Source organism: Rhineura floridana, chromosome 2, assembly GCF_030035675.1.
Source record: "Rhineura floridana isolate rRhiFlo1 chromosome 2, rRhiFlo1.hap2, whole genome shotgun sequence".
In the NCBI taxonomy this organism is placed as follows: Eukaryota; Metazoa; Chordata; class Lepidosauria; order Squamata; family Rhineuridae; genus Rhineura; species Rhineura floridana.
In genome coordinates, this window is record NC_084481.1 from 116074419 (window position 1) to 116088792 (window position 14374).

The 14374-nt window shown below is 39.5% G+C and overlaps 1 protein-coding gene across 4 annotated transcripts in view; it reads left to right on the plus strand.

Annotated features, from left to right (window-relative positions):
* ABCC8 (ATP binding cassette subfamily C member 8) overlaps positions 1-14374 on the plus strand; it is a 156842-nt gene that overhangs the window by 36104 nt on the left and 106364 nt on the right. For all 4 annotated transcript variants that reach the window (XM_061610242.1, XM_061610243.1, XM_061610244.1 and 1 more), the window contains 2 exons: positions 991-1233; positions 6655-6843. In XM_061610242.1, the coding sequence (XP_061466226.1) occupies positions 991-1233; positions 6655-6843 (432 nt within the window). The remainder of the gene's footprint in view (positions 1-990; positions 1234-6654; positions 6844-14374) is intronic.

A 14374-nucleotide genomic window follows, 5' to 3' on the forward strand; every position in this document is an offset into this window, starting at 1 on the left:
TGAGGAGAGCAAAAAGGAGGTGTTCCAAAGGCAGATTTGTGTGGATTGGGGAAGACTTTGGATCTGCTGGATCCAAATCCTTTCGTTTCCCCAACATGTGACCAGAATGCGGACGGGGGAAAGCACTTCAGTCTTGGTGTTGGTGTACTTTATGTGAGACTTCCTTCTGTAGTCATCTGCCCAGCACTCCACTCAGTCAAAACCACTTGAAGGAGAGGCATGGTATGGCCCCAGCCATATTATATATTTAATAGATGCCAGACTATATGGGACTCATACTATATGGCACTCATTTACCAAAGAACAATCTGAAGTCAGACTAAATAAAGACTCCTGGTAAAAACAAAGTTATTGATTTTGTCCATCAGTGGTTACTCCTAGAACAAACTTGTATTTCTGATGTCTCAAGAATATAGATTTTCATATCTGTTTTCTTAGAAGTTGTGGGGAGGGGACATCACAATGATATCCACTTAGTCTCAGTTAGGTCACATTCTTTTTCATGTTTCTTGGTGAACATAAAGTTTAGCCTCATACAGCTTTATAAGTCAGTGTGTTAATTATAATTAAACTAGACTAAATGACAAACTGTTTCAACATTGTGCAAGGCAAGGCTCCTTGACTGTTCCCCTGCCATCTTCCCAGGCATCAACATCAGCATGTTACTGGTTATATTGCAAAACTATGAAATAATGGCAAGTTAAATGTGCTTAATGTTTCTGGATCCTGTCCATAATGGGCTTTACTTCTGTTTCGACTCCCAGGATAAAATACTGCTTAAGAAATATGTTCTATCCAGAAATACAGCAGTCTCCAGCCAAATTTTTACTGCTTGTCAAGCAATTAAACACTGGAAAGCAGGGAATCAATTGAAAATACAAGCCTTAAAATACATGGTGGCTTGACAGGGGAATTACTTATATTACACTATCGTGTTCTTTCCTCTCTCTTTCCATTAACTTGCATAAGATTGTTTTTACCTTTGTTTAGAGATATGTTTTCTTCAAAAAGCCTAAGGAAGTTAAGCCCCCTGAGGACCTTCAGGATCTTGGAGTCAGATTCCTGCAACCTTTTGTGAATCTGCTGTCCAAAGGAACATATTGGTGGATGAATACATTCATTAAAACAGCCCACAAGAAACCAATAGACTTGAAAGCCATAGGAAAGCTGCCTATTGCCATGAGAGCTTTGACAAATTACATGCACCTTAATGAGGCCTTTGAAGCACAAAAGGTATGAATAGAAAAGGAGGGTTATGCACAACTGTGTTTCTGGCTTCAAGAATTTTCATTCATTCCAAATCATAGCAACATAAAGCAGTACAAAGTGAGTCAATCGTTACTCTTACTTGATCTCTCAGCAGCTTTTGATACCATTGACCATGGTATCCTTCTGGGTCAACTTGGTGAGATGGGTATTGGAGGCACTGTTTTACAATGGTTCTGATCCTATCTCCAAAGTCATTTTCAGAGAATAGCATTGGGCAATTGTCTTTCAGCCCCCTGGCAGTTGTGCTGTGGGGTGCACAGGGTACCATCTTGTCTCCCATGCTGTTTAACATCTATATGAAGCCTTTGGGAGCGGTCATCAGGAGATTTATGGCGAGGTGTCAGCAGTATGCTGATGATACCCAGTTCTATTTCTCTGTAACATCTGAATCGGGAGAGGCCGTGCAAGCCCTGGACCGCTGCCTGGAGTCGGTGGTGGGCTGGATGAGGGCCAATAAACTGACTCTGAATCCTAGCAAGATGGAGATGCTGTGGGTTGGTGGTTCCCGAATTCGGATAATTGGTCAGTTGCCTGCTTTGGATCAGGTTGTACCCCCTCTGAAAGAGCAGGTCCGTAGTGTGGGGGTGCTCCTGGATCCATCTTTGTCACTAGAGGCCCAGGTGACCTCAGTGGCTAGGAGTGCCTTTTACCAGCTTTGGCTGGTAAGACAGCTGCGGCCATTTCTGGACCAGGATAGCCTGACCACTGTTGTCCACTCACTGGTAACCTCTAGTCTCGATTACTGTAATGCACTCTATGTTGGGCTGCCCTTGAGGTTGGTCCGGAAGCTGCAGCTGGTGAAAAATGCAGCGGCGAGACTGCTCACTGGGGCAGGGTATTGCCAACATGTCACCGCGCTGCTGAAAGAATTGCACTGGCTGCCCATTTGCTACCGGGCCAAGTTCAAGATTCTAGTCTTGGTGTACAAAGCCCTATACAGCTCGGGAGCAGGATACCTGAAAGACCCTCTTATCCCTTATATATCCAGTCAATCACTGCACTCTGCAGGTGAGGGCCTCCTGCAGATACCATCTTATCCGGAGGTCCATTCTGCACAACATAGGAAATGGACCGTTAGTGTGGCAGCACCCACCCTGTGGAATTCCCTCCCCTTAAATATTAGACAGGCACCATCTCTGTTATCTTTTCGGTGCCTATTGAAGTCCTTCCTCTTTCAACAAGCCTTTTAAGTTGAGACCTTGTCCCAGTCTGCATCTGTGTTGAAATTGCTTTTTAATATATTTTTAAACCTTTTAAAAAAAAAAAAAATAGTATGTTTTTAACCTTTTTTAAAAGAGATGTCTTGAAAGCTTTTAAAGAAATGTTTTTAAAATTATTTTGTTTTAATGTATTTTAAAGTCTGTTTTTATGATGTTTTAAAGTGTTTTTAGTGCTTTTGTTTGCTGCCCTGGGCTCCTGCTGGGAGGAAGGGCAGGATATAAATAAAATAATAAATAAATAATAAATTGTATGTATTTCATATGTATCATTGTATATAATTGCATATATACATGTGTATACGTGTATACAGATCCACATGGCAGATATAGATCCATATGGGTGTGTGTACCTAAAAGATCATCTCACCCCTTATATACCCCAGTTGATCATTGTGCTTTCAGGAGGTCTGTTTTATACAATATAGTAAGTGGACTTATGGTGTTGTGGCAGGTATCCTTTGGAATTCCTTCTTGTTAAATATTAGATAGGTGCCATCTCTGTTGTCTTTTTGAGGCCTATTGAGGATCTTCCTATTCCAACAAGCCTTTAAAATAGAGATCTTTCCCAGTCTGCATCTGGATTTAAGAAATTTTATTACTTCTTGTTTACTGCCCTGGGCAGGATATGTATACTCACCAGTACGAAGTACTGGCACCTCTTTTTTGGCTGCTCAAGGCACTCATTTTGTGCTGGCACCTACAGCACTTTTATCAAGATATGAGTATCAACACTTCATTTTTTTACAAAAATAGCAGCACTATGTGTTTGTATGTGTGTATAATATATCAGTAATGATGGGTGAAACCTGTCCATCTCAATTTGATATGGACTGGGTCTTGCCAAATCATTTTGAATGACTCTTGGGGTAAAGAAGTGTTTGCTTTTTTAAAAAAGGTATTCAAGACCTAGCCCAGAGCACCACTTCTAAACATCTAGACTGCCAGTGCCATTATCCTCCTTTCACACATCTCCCCAATTTTATCACATTATGAGGCAAAAAATGACATCCAAGAGAGCTATCTAAAGCTGAGGGATCGTTCTAAGTTCTTGACTCTGCAATGAAAGTTTTATAGCATGCTTGGAAGCCTTCATTGCCAAAGGAAAACGTCTTGTGGAGGAGTTTATATTTTTACATTCATAAAATTCCTTTAGGTTCACCAAGGAGCTTAAGCACTTTTGGCACTTTTGAGTTTATTTCTATGAACAGCAGATCCTTACTATGTTGCATACTGTTCATATTTCAAAGATGCCTTGTCGATCTGTTTATGGGAAAAAGTCAAAAGCCTTCTGGCACACTAAGTTACTCACATACTTATCTGAATATTGACACATGGTTATTGTAAGTGCATGAATTACCCCAGCAGAAAGTTTATACATATTCTGACATGCCATTTCAGGTCTCCGCATTGGGGCCTGGACAGATTCCTGTGAGAAAACTTTCTCTGGAGTCATTCATGTACTTTGGGAATATCAGTCATGTGAGATGAGGTTAGATTCTTGGATGACTCAGGGTTAACCCATTGTGACAAAACCTTTCATGTGAATGCACACAAATGATTTCTTGAATAGAAATTTTGCTGAAAACTGATATAACCTATCCTAACCTACCATGATTATACTGGAAAATACAAAACCAAGAGCATTTTATCGTTGTAATGATTATTATCTGAAATAATCTTGCCTCAAGTGAAATTGCTTAAGGAAGCATGTAGACAAATAATATCTCAGCATCACATGTGAAGAGAGGTTTTCCAGCCCAGTCACCACATTACATTCTCCATTAAGAAATAATAAAAAGATATAAAAAAGCATAAATAATATAATAATATAATATTTGAGAAAGAAAGAAAATATGTTCCAGACAGATGCAAATTTTGAGAGTCTGAAAAAAATAAGTGTACAGGAATTACATTTTACGGCCAAACAAGGCATAACGAGTTACCGGTCTAAATCCCTTGTTGTTATACAAATGTGTAGACCGCTTCACAGCTTAAAGCTATTGAAGTGGTGTTCAAGATAAAAACAGAATGAAACGCACACAGACACAAGCTCTAAAAACAATGCAGTTAATTCAATATCCCAAAATTTTTAAAACCTATCCAGATAAACTTCAAAAACAGCAAAACAATTTCATCATATATAAAACTGATATTCTGCAAATGAGTGGGTTACACTTCAGAAAAAGTCTTCCTAAAATACAGTATCTTCAGTAGGCATCTGAACATCATCACACTAGGTGCTTGTCTGATTTTGGCTGGTAATTGGTTCCAGAAGGCTAAAGCTGTAACAGTAAAAGCCCAGTTTCTAGTACAGGCTAAGTGCACCTTTGAGATAAATGGTACTCTCAGCAATGTCTCATCTGAGGACAGAGTGCAATTGCTGGGCACATATATTTTGGGTGAGGCACTCCCTTAGATATCCTGGTCCCAAGTTGTTTAGGGCTTTAAATGCTAAAAGCAAAACATTGTACTGCGCTCAGTAACATGTGGAGTCTAATTTGGCCCTTATTCTTTCCAGTTACACATACACATGTAGTTCCTATATGCATGGGCCTCCTTATCTGGACAGCGACGACCTCGCCTCAGTTGTGCATGCTCTGGTAACCTCTAGATTGGACTACTCCAATGCTCTCTACGTGGGGCTGCCTTTGAAAACAGTCCGGAAACTACAGCTAGTGCAAAACGCAGCAGCCAGACTGTTGACGAGGACCAGACGGTCCGCACACATAACACCTGTTCTGGTGCGTTTGCACTGGCTACCTATCTGTTTCCGGGCCAAATTCAAAGTGCTAGTTTTGACTTATAAAGCCTTACACGGTGCGGGACCACAATACCTGGCGGAACGCCTCTCCCGATATGAACCTACCCGCTCACTACGTTCAACATCAAAGGCCCTCCTCCGAGTTCCGACTCACAGAGAGGCTTGGAGGGTTGTAACGAGATCGAGGGCCTTTTCAGTGGTGGTCCCCGAACTATGGAATAGTCTTTGTGACGAGGTGCGCCTGGCGCCTACACTTCTATCCTTTCGGCGCCAGGTTAAAACCTTTTTATTTTCCCAGGCATTTTAACATATTTTATTGTTGTTAATATATACCAGGCTGTTAAATGCTTAAAATGTATGTTTTTAGTGTTTTGCTATTTTATTGTATTTATTGTATTGTATTTACTCTATGCTGTGCACCGCCCAGAGAGCCTCTGGCTTTGGGCGGTATAAAAATCAAATAAATAATAAATAAATAATAATAATAATAATAATATTTACTTCATTGATGGGAGCAGCTCTATACACCGCTCCCTTTGCATGCAGGCCACCCACGTCCACTGATGAATCCTGACAGAAGAGCACCATGCCATGCAATGGATTGCTCACACATTGAAATTATTTATTTATTTATTTATTGCATTTATATACCGCCCCATAGCCGAAGCTCTCTGGGCAGTTTACAACAATTAAAAACATTAAAAACAAATATACAAATTTAAAAACACATTTTTAAAAAGCAATTTAAAAACACATGCTAAAATGCCTGGGAGAAGAGGAAAGTCTTGACCTGATGCCAAAAAGAACAGTGTTAGTGCCAGGCGCACCTTGTCAAGAAGATCATTCCATAATTTGGAGGCCACCATTGAGATTGTTGAATTGGAGCTATATGCTATGCAATCAAGTACAAAAGTGTCTCACTGCTATTAACCTATCAAAATGAATAAGGATTGGAAATCTGGCCCACGATATTTTGGAAGTTAAACTAATTTATGTCTAAAATATTTTTATGTAAGGAAAAGCTTTAATAACTTAATATAGCAGAATTTTACTAACATTTTACCAGTACTGATTTCTTTGGCTCAACTTTAAATGCATTGTTTTGTTACAGCACAATTATTGTATTGGTGCATGTTTGCTTATTTTCCTCTTCCCTTCCCTCCCCTTTTCCTTTTGTGTCATGCATGTAGACCTGTGGGATATGTGCAGTATTTAGTAAATTTTAGGTGTTTTATACATTAATAATAAATTTATGATGATGGCTTTTCAAGAGAAATAAAAGTTCTCACATACTTTGGCATAGCATTAACTCAAGTCAGAGGGTTATAAAATGGATTGCAAATGTTATTAATCAGTTTGGAATATGACATTCTTCCTATTAATTTTTTTAAAAATTTATGACAGAATAAAAACACTCTACATCCACAAGGATCCAAGTCTATCTGGTGTGCCCTCTGTTTTGCCTTTGGAAGACCTTTAATCCTAAGCAGCACTTTCCGTATTCTGGCAGATTTGCTTGGATTTGCTGGTCCACTTTGTATCTCCGGAATTGTTCACCATGTTGGAAAAGGGAACAACACCTTCCGCCCCCAGGTACTATTTTTGTATTATTATTTTTAATATGTATATTTGTTTTCTTTTACAACAGCCTTGTCAAACTCACATTTCCAGAGGGTTGGCCATAGATTAATATAGCCCTTGGGCCCAAAAAGGGTAGCCACCCCTGTTCCAGACCATAAAGGGAGCACTAGCTTGATAAACCCTGTGCTTTTGTGGCCCCAAGTTTAAACATAACTAACTTAAACAGGGATGTATTTAAGCAAGCAAGTTTTCTGTGGACTGGTACCTCAATTCCTATATTGAAGATGCTGTAGAATGGAAAGGAGGTTGATCTGAACAGCATGCTTTTTACACAGCAATAAAGAAAAACAGATTCTACTGCGACAAATAATTTCCATCAGAATCTTTGAGGCGATCCAATAAAACCACACATTGGAAGGCTATTATCCCAGGAAATTATACTCAATTAAAGAAATTACGCCTATGCTTTTCTGTTGTACTCCCAGGAAAGAAAGAAAAAGGCAATTCTTCTGTAAAACACAGATTCAATGCAAGTGTGAGGTTATGAATTAGAAATAGCATTCTTATTGCAAGTTAGTGCATCACAGTCTCTTTAAAAGACTCATAAACAAGTCAGTTTGATTGAAGGGCTTCTACATTTAATGGATTTGCCTCTGCTGTCATAATGGAATGGAAATGATTGTCCTATGCCAAGGATGTAGAACTTATTTTAAGTTTTTAATTAGTCAATATACTGCTGTTTTCATCCTTTCTGCAATATGCTAGTGTACTTATGATGTATAATGAATTATAAACCCATTTCCAGACGGGTAATCTGTTGGAGCAAAAATAAAACAAAAAGTATTGTGGCGCCTTAAAGACTAATAGATCTATTGTGGCAAAAGAGTTCATCTTCACTTAATCAGATGCATGTTCTAAGTTGCAGATATAGATAGATAGATATAGATAAACATACACACACATAGTTGCATGAGTTGGGCTTTCAAACACTGAAGACACAGGAAAATAAAATGCAAAACCTACAAACAACAAAAGTTCCATTATTAACAGTAGCCTTTCACAAAGCAGTTTTGGAAATTATTTATTTATTTATTTATTAAAGTTATATCCCGCCCTTCCTCCCAGTAGGAGCCCAGGACAGCATAACACAAACCTCCTGGGACTGATAAGCCAGTTAACACATACAGTGGGATTAAAACCCATTATCTCAATTCAAGCAATAGGTGATAGAACAGAACTTTCTGATAATTTGTGCTTCCAGAGTTTCATGTTGCAGTCTCCCTTTGAAGTTCCTTTGTGCAAGAATAGCCATGTTAACATCAGTGACAGAGATGTCCTGAAAGGTTGAGATGTCCACTACCACCTGGGTTTTGAATGTTGTCATTTCTGATGTCAGTTTTTTTTTAAAAAATGTATTTTTATTAAATTTTTAAACAAGAACAAAAACCAACAATACAGTCTGATGTCATATTTGTGTCTGTTTATTGTTTTTAATTGGGAGGGGGGTGCTTAACATTTTCCCACCCATAGCTTCAAATTGCCCACCATGTTGCATAAGGTAAAAATATAGTGCCTGAAAATACAGAATAAATTTCAAGAAGTTCGCCTTCCCTGTCCTAGATTATCCTCTGAAAATATATCATCTTTGGTCATTCTTCCATGCGGTGTACAGATATATGATAGACTGGAGAATCAGGCAGTGTAGGAGAGGAGCTTTTCCTATCTTTGCCTCCCCCGAAAAGGGGTATGTGTATATGGTATATAAAGGGTATATGGTATATAAAGGGTTAAAAGCAGATTGATTGTGGCCGTTGATCCTCCTATGACTCAGTGGGTCGGATCTATGTTGTGTGCATAGTCCTCTATCAATTCAGTGGCCCCAGAGGTAGTTGTGTTTATTGTCTGTTTAATAAAGGAACTATTCTACTGTTCATTTGGAGTCTGCTATGGCACATTGTCAACAGGAAGGTGTACAACTGCGTGAGAAGATGCACGAGGGACCCACTTAAGAATATTACAGGAGAGATCAAAACAATCCCTTCATGAGGGCTTTCTTCCCACATATCACTAGGGAATATTCCCAGCAGAAGAGGGCAGTGTTCGGGTGCCAGCGTTCAGGGAACAGGGATTGTCTTGGCTAAAGGATAAGTACAGGCACACCCCGCTTAACGTTGCCTCGCTATAACGTACATGCTCCATTCGTCCCCATATCCCGCTTCACAATAACGTATACTTTATTGGCATGACACCGCTGCCATCTAGTGGTGATTGCACACACTACAAGTGAAGACAATTGCTTCACTTAACATTTATTTTTGCTTTAAGTATACTCTCCGGTCCCATTGCAAACGTTAAAGTGGGGTATTGTCAGCTCTACACTGCGTCAGCAGTGCCGGTGGGGGGCTGGAAATTCCTGGGTGGTTGGCAGGGAAGCAAAGTCCTTAGCCGGCAGTCTGGCCATAAATCTGCCAGGTCTAGGAGGAGGGGAGCTGATAAGGGCCAGGCTTGTCCGAAGCGTACTTGCCGAGTCAGGAGTCCAGAAGTGAGGTCAGTAGAGGTCCGGGATCAAGTGCCAAGGGGTCAGTCCAAAAGAGGGTGCCAGGAAACTAGGAACACACAAGCCACGCCTGACGTTGCAGTCAGCAACAAGCTGCAGCCAAGGTGTGCCTTATCAAGAGCAGGGTTGACAGCAGGTGGGAGCCCTCAGCATTTGGGCCTTAAGGAGACAGGCCTGCCCCTCTTCTGCCTGACCTTCTGCTGTCTACGTTCTGCAGGTGAGGGGGGAGTGTCCTGTGCACTGTCTGTGTCTGGCTGCAGGGCCTCTGCTGTATCTGGGGTGCTCTGCAGCTGAGGGGGAGAAGGAGCTGGATTCTCAGGAGGCTCCTCCGTGTCTCCTTCTGAGTCTGCTGCTCCTGGGTCTGCTGCTGTTACTCCCGAGTCGTCCTCATCTGAGGAGTCCTCTGACGGGGCCATGACAGGTATGCCTGTACAGCTTTCCCAGGGTTCCTGAACCTGCCAGGTTCAATAGAGCAACCAGATGAGGGAAGACTGAAGAGGCCAAGTGTCACTTCCTGAGAGTTCATAGGATGTGTCTTCTCAGGGTCCTCTTGCCCACTGGATGAGGAATTCTGGGAAAGGAGAGAAAAATAACACATCTCCCCCTCTATCTTTTTCCCCATTAGGGATGGAATCCTCTCCTTTTTTATGTTTTGCTTTTAAGTGTGGCCCCCTAGTGGTCATTATTGATCCGATTCCTTTTTCCTCCAATATCTTTTCATTTTTCCGATCTCTGAATTATTGATATTATAATCGCTATTTATTCACAAGTCTCCATTGGTATCAGACATTATTCTGAACTCTGTAAATATTGCCTGTTTACATTCTTTTTCAAGTGCATTGCAGATTAAAGCAGATAATCAAGTCAGTGTCTCCCCCTCTGCTGCTTACAATCAACACCTCATTCCCCCCCTCCGCTTTCTGTCTGTCAGTTGTAATCAACACTTCATTGACATCAATGAAAGAGAATACACATTTGAAAAGGTCACATAAAAAGTAGATCAATAAAAGTATTACTCACACTGTCGATGATTTCAAAGCAAATTTTAAAAAACGAATTAGGAAAAAAGAAGAATGAATTGGAAACCAGGAGCAGAGAGTTGCTACTTCAAAATTCTCTCCTCCAAGATAGAGAATATCAGAAATAATAATTAATCTGATGGCAAATCCGATTATTGCAGAAACAGAACCCAGTGCTACTCCCCATACATCACTAGTTCCTTATGTGTTCCTTGTCACCCTTACTCCTAACTAATAATGCTTTTATATGAAACTCATTTATATTTGAAAATTCTAAATCAAACAAATGATGTGGATTATCCAGAATTGTTACCTCAGAAGTAATAATGGCTAATAGAGGTCAACAGTATACAAGAAAAGGATCATGGTAGCAGAATAATAAAAGCATATTAGTTTTGTAAGGCAGAACCATAAATAAGCATATGATTAATTTTATCAGCAAATATGCCATCTTCCAAAAAAATTGCTGACGCTAACGTCAAACAGTATTTCAAATCTGAATGAACTTTGAAAAAGAATGTTATGAATGGATAATAGACATTCTGAGGTTTAGCAGTTCAGCCAATATCTAGTCCAGTCTAACAGACAGGCCAATGCCTAAGATAGTCTCCACAAGCGCTGTTACCCAATTATTCATTATCAAGCAATTATTGATTTTCCAAAATATTTAATGTTTAGATTTGCTTAAAGCCAAGTGCTGCACAAAAAAGGGATGTTTTAAGGCTCCAGTGATATATAGAATTAATTTTAGCCAACCCAAGGAAGACAGACACAGAATGCCTTTCAAATGCTTTTTTTACGATCACTCTTTTACAATCATATATTTTATTCCATTACACTTCAGATGTGCGTATTCTTTTTCTAATAATCTAACAATTTTGGAAATATTAAGTTCAGTATTCCAGCATGGCTTAAAATCTATGTATACTGCTTAATCAAGATAGCAGATAGTCTTACCCAGAGCCTGAGTTACAAGAGATCTGTGTTCTTCCACTAATATAAGTGAGATGCTCTTTTAGCCTTATTTGTATAAGCTACTAGGTGCCCTTTCTGTAGGAATCCTATCCAGGATCCCAGAAATATATACATATATATATCATTTCCCTTCCATTCTATCCTCCTCCTTGCTTTTTCCTCCCTTGCATCCCATACCAAGCTCTACATGGAAGTATGCTACAATAGTATAATACTTTAGGGAGTAAAGAAACAGAGAGAGGGGGGGGGAGAGAGAGAAGGGGGAAAGTGAAGAGAAAGAGAGGAGGAACAATTCTGACTAGCTGTACAACACAGTGCTTTGAGGTCTAGAGACCAAGTCCTATGAGGAAAGGTTAAAGGGTATGTTTAGCCTGGAGAAGAGATTGTTAAGAGGCAATATGATAGCCATCTTGAAAGAAGTGATGGGCTGACACAAAGATAATGGAGCAAATTTGTTTTCTGTTGCTCCAGAGGGTAGGACACAAACCAATGAGTTCAAATTGCAAGAAAAACGATTTATTACAAAGAACTTTCTGATGGTATGAACTGTTCAACAACAAGCTACCTCAGAAGATGTTGGGCTCTCTTTCATTAAAGGTTTTCAAGCAGAAACTAGATGGCTACTTGTCAGGGATGTTATAGTGGTGGATTTCCTGCACTGAGAGAGGGTTGGACTAAATGAACTTTAAAGTTCATTCCAATTCTATTATTCTGTATGGTACCTTGTACCCTGTTCATTCCATTTGTTTTAACTATCATCTGTACTACTATTTCAGTGTCATGCATTTTTCACGTTATAATAAATATCCACAAAGGAATAGATTCTCTGATACTGGCATTCAGTGTAACTTGTCTAGCACCATCTACTGCTACATATTGAGGATGGTATGCCACATTCCTCCCATGTACTTTCTAATCACTTCATTTGTGGCAGATCTTACATCTGACTTGGAGATAAAACATTTGAGCAAAATGCATAAAAATAAAACAGCATATACCATTTAAGCATATAGATATCACATTTAATTTGTCAGGAGTTCAAGCAATAGATATTGTGATACAAAGAAGTTGCTTGCCAAGCAAACCAAACACACACATATTTTGATAGTACAGGCATGCCCATAGAATTTCAAGCTTTTACATTAGGGGAGGGGGAAATGATGTAGTAAATTAAGTAGCCGTTTAAACCAGAGTAAATGAGAGCTCATATTGTTAATCAAATTCATTCAAGGATTGAAGTTACTTGTTAACTTTAAATTGTGAAGGAATAATGAATTGATCTGACAGAATTGTGTAATTTCACATTAGGAAACCATTAATTTGCCAACTTAGATAATTCCCCACAAGCATTATATAGCACATATAACCCTCATGTTCAAGTATTCCCCAGCATGTAACTCGATGAAATATATTGGTTTTGAACAGATCTTTTCCCTACAATTTAATTATAGTATGTCCATTAGTATCATCAATAGATCTGGTCAGACACTAGCAGGTGCAGTCCCATGTGGGCACAGCAATTATGGCAAGACTCAGTACAGCCTTGTACCCCCTTGCTGTCTTGGTGTATGGGCATGCTTTCATGCACGTTTATTTATTTGATTTCTATCCCGCCCTTCCTTCCAGTAGGAGCCCAGGGCAGCAAAAAAAAGCATTAGAAATACTCCAAATCATCATTAAAACAGACTTTAAAATATATTACAACAAAACATGGAGCATGCTAGGGCATAATGGGGATTAAGTAGTCCCTTATTCCTGTCCAGCTCTTTCTTCCTCTTTGGTGCAAGATACTCAAGGCATTCATGCATGCTAAGTGAGCACTGTTGAACACTGTGGAAACCCCTTCATATGCAGGTACTGCACTAGGTTCTTAGCATACATTCCAAAGGATTTATTATTATTATTACAGTAATACCTCAGTTACGAAATCCTCCAGGAAAGAAGCTTCTTTTTAACAAAAAATTTTGGGGTGTGAGGGAGGTGCACACTCTGACATAGTCTGAATGTGGCTCCTTGTCTACTTGATTGCAACTTCTGCAGGCAGCTCTCTCACACACAGCTGGAATGGTGCTCCTTGCCAGGCGGCACAGACACCTCCACAGTAAACAGTGCTTTGGGTGCCCTGGAAGCATTATTTACTGCAGATGTGTCTGCTTGAGTGTAGGGGAGGATAGCAGCGAGAGAGACCAAGCACAGGGTAGTGGTGGTGGCTGCCCCTTGCCTGCCTGCTCAAGTGTACTTAGAGGAGAACTGCGCTCAAAGCTTTAGATTGCTATAGCAAGGTGCTACATGATAAATGAAAAAACGTAAGGCAGGCATCCCTGGATGCATTTTGGAATAAGCCTTCAAGTGGTCTGTAGCAAGGCTTACCTGACCTGCTTGCTTCATTTCAGATATGTGTAGTGTTAGTTTTGAATAAAAAGGTTTGCTGAAATATGTTGAACTGCTCTTTTTGGTGGTGTAGGAACCTATCCCTATTCTTTCCATGTGATTCCTATCTCTGGTACCAAAGTTTCTGTTAAAGATGTCCAGGAACGCATGTACTTCGTTAACTGAGATATTACTGTATTTAGCAATAATCAGTGAAACAAAGTCACAGTGAAACTAAGATTTTGTCTTATTGAATGTATACTTCTCAAGGTTATTCTTGATGCAGAATTGTAATACAGAACTAATACTATACCACATGGAGTCTCCTTAGCATCTCTCAAGGGTAGCTAATTAAGCAATGACATATCACTTCAGAACCTAAGTTGCTGTCACTGTCGTTCTCTCATGGCCTTTAACTTTGCCTTTTCTGGTGCTGAGGAACATACAAGCAATCATATTATATTCCAAATGATCTATGAAGATCAAACATTCAAAGAGCTGACACATTTTTAATTGTAGTATCAGACTTAATTTTGAAAATATCTGAACTTCTGTTCTTCACATTTAATGTTTATGTCTTATGTTTCTAAAAGGTATCTTGTATCTTATTAAGAAAAGCACT